Source organism: Cynara cardunculus (genome assembly GCF_001531365.2).
Source record: "Cynara cardunculus var. scolymus isolate 2C chromosome LG 3, CcrdV1, whole genome shotgun sequence".
NCBI lineage: Eukaryota > Viridiplantae > Streptophyta > Magnoliopsida > Asterales > Asteraceae > Cynara > Cynara cardunculus.
In genome coordinates, this window is record NC_037530.1 from 37136809 (window position 1) to 37145071 (window position 8263).

Consider the following 8263-nt stretch of genomic DNA (forward strand, 5'->3'; position numbering starts at 1 on the left):
TTACATAAATCATAATAAATAAACGTTCATAATTTTTATAAACATTTTAATTAATTAATATTATTAAATTATATTGATTTTCGTCTCCATGCATTAATGCCCATCTTTTTCATCTCCTTTGTCATTTTTCAGCTTCTAATACCCCTTTGCTTCTTTCATTTCCCCACACAAAGAGTCAACGATGATAGTGGTCAAAGTCAAACACCTTCTTCTACTTTTCTTCATATCGCTTGCATTCCTCTTCACTGCTTCATCGGAGTCTAATCTCTCTAATCGGTTCGACGTAGATCAAAGAACCATAAACACACCTCCATCCAGGCACCGCCGAACCCCTCCTACCCGTGGCGGTGGTAGAAGGGCCGCCGGTGGTGGAAGATCAAGAATTGGTAGTGGTAGATCAAGAAATGGTGGTAGATCATCAAATTGTGATCCTTTATACGAGTATCTGTTTGAAAGATGTGGGCGATGGCCTTTCTCACGTTCTTCTCCCAACAACCCATTTCTATCCCGGCCTACACCTCGCCGACCACCGCGAGGTCCGCCGCCTTTACCTCCTCCGGTTATCCCTTCTCCGCCACCACCTGTGGTAACTCCACCTCCAACACCCTCACCTTCTCCACCACCACCTTCTCCTTCTCCACCTCCTCCACCCTTGGTTCCATCTCCACCTCCACCATCACCACCGCCTCCGCCTCCGCTTGTAGCTTCACCACCACCGCCGGACCCAACTCCGCCACCCGTAGTATTATCTCCACCACCAGATTACATCCTTCCTCCTATGGTACCTGAGCTACCACCTAATAACCCGTTTCAGGCACCACCGTTGGTTCCGATATCGTTTTCGCCACCAACTTTTGGGAATCCTCCGTCGCCTATTGTCCCGATATTATTTCCACCGCCGACTGACGGTAACAATCCGCCGGACTCCTCTCTGCTACCACCACTTGTGCCTATATTTTCTCCGCCGCAACTTGACCCGGGACAACTTCCACAATTACCACCGGTGGTCGACCCTGGACCGCAACTTCCACCGGTGGTCGACCCTGGACCGCAACTTCCACCGGTGGTCGACCCTGGACAACAACTTCCACCGATGGTYGACCCTGGACAGCAGTTTCCACCGCTRGTCGACCCTGGACAACAACTTCCACCGGTGATTGACCCTGGGCAGCAGTTTCCACCGGAGCTGCCGTTTACTTTCCCACCTCCAGTAGAATCCACAATGCCATTTCAGGGGACGGGGCAGTTTCCACCGGTGGTCGACCCTGGACAGCAACTTCCACCGGTGGTCGACCCTGGACAGCAACTTCCACCGGTGGTCGACCCTGGACAACAACTTCCACCGRTGGTYGACCCTGGACAGCAGTTTCCACCGCTGGTCGACCCTGGACAGCAGTTTCCACCGGTGATTGACCCTGGACAGCAGTTTCCACCGGAGCTGCCGTTTACGTTCACACCGCCAGTAGAATCCACAATGCCATTTCAGGGGACGGGGCAGTTTCCACCGGTGGTCGACCCCGGTCAACAGTTTCCGTTTACACCGCCAGTAGAATCCACATTGCCATTTCCCGGGGAGTCGCCAGAAATCATATTGCCACCGCCGGTGGATGTGAATCCAGTAACAGAAGGTCAGCCGTTCTTTTCAACGCCACAAGTACCGGAAGTTCCCATGGATATGGATGGCCACCACGAATGATGATAGATTCTCCTAATCAACGTCTTGTTCCTAACTTAATGCAGTAGTGACAACATATGAGTGTGTTGCTTTTAGGGTATGTAACATATTGTAAGTGTGTTTTTATTCGATTTACATGGTTTTATGTTTCAATAATTAATAATTACGAATGATAAATTTTGTCATGTGTTATAAGAAAATTCCCAGATGTAATTGCTTATATGAAATAACTTATGCTTTTTTTTCAAAAGTTTTTATCAACTTATTATAAGTTAGAATGAGTTAACTTTTTCAAAAACTTCTTATTACCGGTTCGACACCGGTATAAACTGTTTATCCAAACACTCAAAAATGTTTATTATCGGTGTCTAACCGGAATAAGTCAATAAGTTGTTTTTATAAGCAATTTCAAACATCCCCTAATAACATGCTCTTCTGGTTTAATGTTAAATGAAAACCAATATTTAATATGAGATAAGTAGGGTTAGTGACAATTCTATATCAAATCAGTCTCTCTCTCTCTCTCTCTCTCTCTCTCTCTCTATATATATATATATATATATATATAATCGATTAAATTGGTATCAATTATAGTCGGTTGATAGTATCATACCAAATATGTAAAATCAGTTGTATATGATATTGGAAGTTGCCTATCACGTAGTACAATGGTACCGACTGATTTAATTATTCATTAGTTTTTTGTATTATTATGTAATTTAATATAAAACATTGTAACTTTAATTATTTTGTTTGAACATTTGAACTTTCAAATATTTTACTCTTTGCAATTAAAAACCTTTAAACATCACATGTTTTATCTACAAACTCAAGATGTCACTCAAGATCTGAAGAGAATGGTAAGTTTTCATATATCATGTAACTTGAAGTTGATATAAAACAAGTTACAACATGCACCAATCGAAATTTTTTTATATCAATTATGTTTTTTGGGTAACCGTGAGTTCCCAGGTGAGCTTAAACATAGCAATGAATCCTTCAGACAACCATAAATGGCTTGGATTCATCGTAGACACGAGCGTTCAGTAGATCAAATCCAATAGATTTAGTTGGATTCAATACAACTCATCTACTGAATGTTGGATTTTGTCATACAGTCCAATTAATCCAATTAACATTGGACATCCGATCCAATCAAATCCAATGAATGGTTGGATTGGATCGGTTCCATCTATTGAATATTATTATTGGTTATACATTTGGATCAGATTGGTTCTATTCAATGTTTTGATCCAATTTTCAACCAATTAATCTACCATTTCAACTAATAATTCATATATTTCTTAATTTATTTAAAAAATATTACCAATAAATATCAATTGAAAAACAATATCCTAAGATATTAACAATCATATATAGTTGTTAATTTGATGGTAGTTGGATGATAATTGAATGACCATTGGATTGGATCGGTTCGATTTCTGGACTTCCATCCAATAACCGACCGATCTAATTTGGATGTTGAAATTTGGGATCCAATCTAATCCAATTAGAATTTGATATCTGATTATGCTTAGTCGGTTTAAATTGAATTGAATGACTTTCTGCACACTCCTAATCGTAGGTGAACCTCCATACTATAAGGACTTTGACAATGTTTGGGTTCAAAACCTAGAAAGATAAAATTTTCATTACAATGTCCGTCCACCTTAACCTGTGTATCTGACAGCTTAGGATCATTCGTGTTCACACAGTGGGCACGAAGTCCCCATAGTGGCGGTGCAAGTGTACGCCGACACTATGATCGCTTGCAAGTAATAAAATGGTAAAATACCAAGATCGTTTCCACATGGACTGGACTACCGAGATTCGGAAACTTTCATGAACTTCTTGAGCATGTTTCGGTTTGTGAATAAAAGTTGGATTTTGTTGGTAAAAAAGCTTTAAAAGATGAAATAAACGAAATAGACTTATAAAATAAAAGATGAGCATGGGTGTAAGCATTTCTTAAGATAAAAAACATAATATAATGGTCAGAAACTTATAAGATGTTTTTAAATATTCCAATTTCCAATCACTCGAAAGTGAATATTTATAAACAGATCCACAAAGTTCCTACTCTCAGCTCTCCGAAACTTGTTGATTTAGCTAAACAGTAGAAGAAATAAAATTCATACTCAAATCTTTTTGTAATATGAATACCCATCGTTTAATCCTTAGCTAATACAAAATTCGCATCTCTACGTAATTATCAAAGACTCTCTCGAGTTCTTTGTGCATCACTTAAGCCGTATTTCAAATCCGTCCATCTCTGGGTCTAAGATCTAATATTAACACTTCAAAGTGATCGACTTATACGCATGAAGTTTAACTCACGTCTTAAGTGACCAAGTTTACGAAGTGGTACAGAGTAAAAACACCCAAATATTGTATAAAAATCCTAAGTTTAAATCGCAACCATACCTATATAAGTAAATTAGCTTATAATAGACATGAAAAACATAATATAAGAGAATAAATATAAATTAGTTGCAACTTTCATTAATATAGAACATATGTCTGCTGCCCATAGTGGTGAGACTGTGGGTAGCAGATTACAATTAACAAGATAATTAAATGCTAAAACTTAAAAGAATAAGAGAAGAACTTCAGCTAGTAATACTTCTCGGGGATGATCTTCAAAGAGATCTAAGGCCTCTTTATATAGGAGATGAATGAATAAGAATGAAACTCTTTACCCAAAGGGAATTAAATACAAACAAACCTTCAGGCAAAGACCTTCTAACAACTACTTAAAAAATTCAAAATACAACTTTACAAACAACTCCAACTGTAGCGTATCTTTGAACAAGATCTTCAAGCAAACATCCTCCACAAAGTAGAAGACTAACAAAATTCGTGAACTTCTCACAGTGTGCAGTTACCAGAAAATGCAGTTTTTCGGAATAAAATTTATTCTTTTGTGTTTCATCATTCTTTTTAAACTTTTGGAATAAAATGGGGAAAATAAGAAAATTGGATATTTAATAAATGCAAAAATGAAAGAAATAATTAAGAAATAACTCTAAAAAATAAAAGTTATCAGTATCACAATCGAAGTGGTTAGTTAGCAATTAAGTTGACAACAAATACTGTTAATTATGCCTTTGAGATTCTCTTTAGAGAACATTGGTTCGAGTTCTGCAATGCCACTGAGTATTTTACTAGTTGTTCTCCAGAAGACCCTGTAATTAATTAAGGTACGTGCAAACGGGCCAAAACCGCAATTAACAAAAAAGGTTCAATCAATTATAATTAATTTTACAAATACAATGGTTTTTTAAATCATATTTGATATATTATTAATAGATTATAAAATCCAAATACACGAAACGTATGTGTTTGTGGATGGAAACTAAGGGCATGTTTACTTGTGGCTTAATGAGCTTTCTGTATAAACGGGCTTATTCGCACAGCCATTTGTGGCTGTTTACTTGGAGCTTATTCGCCCAGACAGAGGCTTAATCGGGCAGCCGGCTACCCACAGTTGTCCACATTAAGCCAGAAATTTGACGCTCCTACCCTTCTTCTTTATCGACGCTGCTCAAGACCCGTTCTCCTCAACAATCGACCAACAATCGTCCAACAATCGACCCTTTCTCTTCAAAAACCCTAATTGGCCGATCGATTGTTTGTGTCTTCTTTACCGACGCTCTTCGTCCTGTTTACTCGACGCATTCTTCTGCAAAAACCCTAATCGACCGATCGATTGTTTGTCTTCTTTATCGACGCTCTTTGTCCTGTTTACTCGACGCATTCTTCTGCAAAAATCCTAATCGGCTGATCGATCATAGAGACAAACGATTTACCAAACGATTTGCTATATTCGGTCACAAGCCAAATGTGAGGTGTGCGATGAAGATGATTTTGACCGGTCATGTGAGGTGTGCGAGTACTAGCAGTTGTCGTTTTGGAGTTGCATCTCTTTCTTGGAACCTGAAATAAGGCAATTGTAGTGTTTTGGGGAATTAGGATCTCTAATTTATCCTCAGGGGTAAATTGGTCATTTATGTTATTCAGACTGTTGATTCAGATAGAAAAGTAAACAGCAACCCAAATTTATCCAGACAGTCAAATTTATCCAGACAGACAAATTTATCCATACAAGACTTAATAGAAATTTTGGTAAACAACCCCTAATTCAAATTTTGAAACGGAGGAATCAAATACACGATAAGGTAAATCTGTAACCTAACGGAAAGATGCGATCATGGCGGGCTCCATTCCATGCCGTTGAATGGTTAGGTGCTAAACAATCTCCGAATTCTTCTCACAGAGATCACAATCACCACTCCCACTCTGTGTTTCTGTGTGTGCAAAGGATTACAGTTTTGATCCCTTAATCATACGTTCTGCAGTTTTCGATCGATTGCTTGATAGCTTTATTCCAATAGCTGGATCAGAAAATGTCGCTGAGCTGTGAGGAACTGCCGGAGGAAATCTGGGAGCTAATTTTGAATGGATTGGGCGATGATCATCACTCGGAGTTCGAATCGCTTTCACTCGTAAGCAAACGGTTGCTGTCGTTAACTGATCGTCTTCGCCTTCGTTTCACCGTCGTTGATCAGGCGTATCTCATTCACGGTACCATCTCTCGATTCCTTTACCGATTTAAACACCTCAAAACCCTAGATCTTAGTAGATTGAAACACGGTAATCTCGAAACTGCTCTTCATGAGATTGCTCGTTCTTCTGTGGCTCTGAATTTGGAAGCCCTTGATATTTCTAATCACGAATCAGTTCCGATTGAAAGTTTGAAGGAGTTGGGATTCAGTAATCGAAAACTTAAGGTGTTAAAGTGCGCAAATGTAACTAAATTGCGCGATGACGATTTGATAGCTATATCGAAATTCCATCCAGATCTGGAAGAGTTGGATGTCAGTTATCCTCGTCATAAATTTACAATTCCTGAGTTTCGTAGCTGTAATATTAGTGAACTGATGATCACTGATGCTGGGATTGAAGTTTTGTCATCTGGTCTTAAGAATCTGATCAAAATTAACATCTCCATGAACCATCTTCTTACAGACAATTCCGTGTTTTATCTATCTTCGAATTGCTTGCGTTTGCAAGAGATAGCATTGATAGACTGCACGTTGATCACTATGAAAGGTGTTAGCTTTATGTTGCACAATAGCCTTAATCTAAGAACGATCTCCATGTGTTTCATTTCCAATTTTCATGGAACTTCCTCGCTTTTTATGAACCCTGTTACTTCCGGCAGAAGTTTAAGTAGCCTCCATTTCAAAGACTCTGATATTACTGATGCATTCCTCAACTCAATTGCAAAAGCCCACATCCCATTGAAGAGTATCTCTCTTTCTTCTTGCAAGGGTTACACCATTGATGGAATTTCGAGCCTCCTATATGCCTATCAGTCCCTTGAGTTCTTAGACATCACTAGAAACAATTCCCTCTGTGACAAGTCCATTATGGCCTTATCTCAATATCTCCATGATCTTGTTTCGGTAAAGCTCAACTTTTGTCGTAAGCTAACAAGTACAACCATGTTCACTCTCATCAACAGCTGTTCCTTTCTTGAGCACATTGAGATGAAACATACAGATCTGGGTAAGGAAGAAGATGCAATTATGGATTTTGTGAAGCACCCAAACTCAAGTATCAAATCCTTGAATTTGGCAGGGAATGCATATCTGGGTGATGAATGCCTTGTGAAAATTACTTCACTTTGCCCCAACTTAAGTCTGCTTGATGTGAGCTCATGTTCCGGTATTACAGGAGCCCTAGGTGAGATCTTAAGGCGTTGTCCTGAGATTAGGCATTTGAGCATTCAAGATTGCGGAGGGGTTAAGAATATAGGATTAAATAAAGAACCTTTGAAGTTGAAGAAGCTGTATATGGCTAGATCAGGGGTGAACGATGAAGGGTTGTTGGAAATTGGGGTTAGATGTAATGAGCTTGTGAGGATAGATCTATCAGGTTGTCTTCATGTGACAACAAGTGCAGTGAAGTACTTAGTGAGAAAATGTGAGAAGTTGAAGGAAGTTGATTTGATGGGATGTGTTAATCTGCATGTATTTATCGTCGATTCGATGGTGTATGCAAGGCCATCATTGAGGAAACTAGTCCCACCCTCTTATGGTGTTACCAGCGAAAGCCAACGCCAGCTTCTGTTGCGCCATGGATGCCACGTTTGCGATAAGTGAGAATAAGCGAGGTAATGTACATTTCGATGTTTGGATACAAATTTTCTTCCTTCAATGTGAATTATCATCTCCTTCTGCTTCATTTTGACTTGTTTTGTAATTAGAATAACATCTGGATTGTGATACCACTATATGCAAATTATTGTTTCCTCTAAAATGTTATTAGACATCTCATTTGAGTAGCTGGACTTGAGCGTTGTTTTCTTTTTGTAGTTACTAGAGTATCTTCACAAGTTCTCTATTTCTCTAAAATAGCGAACTTAAATGTAAAATCTTAAAAGAAATATGTTCAACTTCAACATATTCTCGAGAGTTGTTCACGGACTAGACAACCCGCTAGATCTGTCCTATCCGGCCCATTAGAAAAGCAGGCTTGGGCTACCATTCTCGAAGAAATGGACGCCCCCATGCTGACTTGTCA

At 39.0% G+C, this 8263-nt stretch overlaps 2 protein-coding genes across 2 annotated transcripts; both read left to right on the top strand.

The window, feature by feature from the left end:
- Positions 1–181: 181 nt before the first annotated feature.
- On the top strand, positions 182–1696 carry LOC112509214 (basic proline-rich protein-like). The gene has a single exon (XM_025114070.1). It carries the CDS (start codon positions 182–184, stop codon positions 1694–1696), a length of 1515 nt encoding a protein of 504 aa, XP_024969838.1.
- A 4155-nt stretch (positions 1697–5851) lies between these two features.
- LOC112508494 (F-box/LRR-repeat protein 3) lies at positions 5852–8001 on the top strand. Its single transcript, XM_025113126.1, has 2 exons — positions 5852–5915; positions 6034–8001. Exon 2 carries the CDS (start codon positions 6082–6084, stop codon positions 7840–7842), a length of 1761 nt encoding a protein of 586 aa, XP_024968894.1. The 5' UTR covers positions 5852–5915; positions 6034–6081; the 3' UTR covers positions 7843–8001.
- The last annotated feature ends 262 nt before the right edge of the window (positions 8002–8263 follow it).

Excerpts from the sequence above, each read along its gene's own strand:
- LOC112508494 (XM_025113126.1), top strand. The coding sequence starts at position 6,082 with ATGTCGCTGAGCTGTGAGGAACTGCCGGAGGAAATCTGGGAGCTAATT.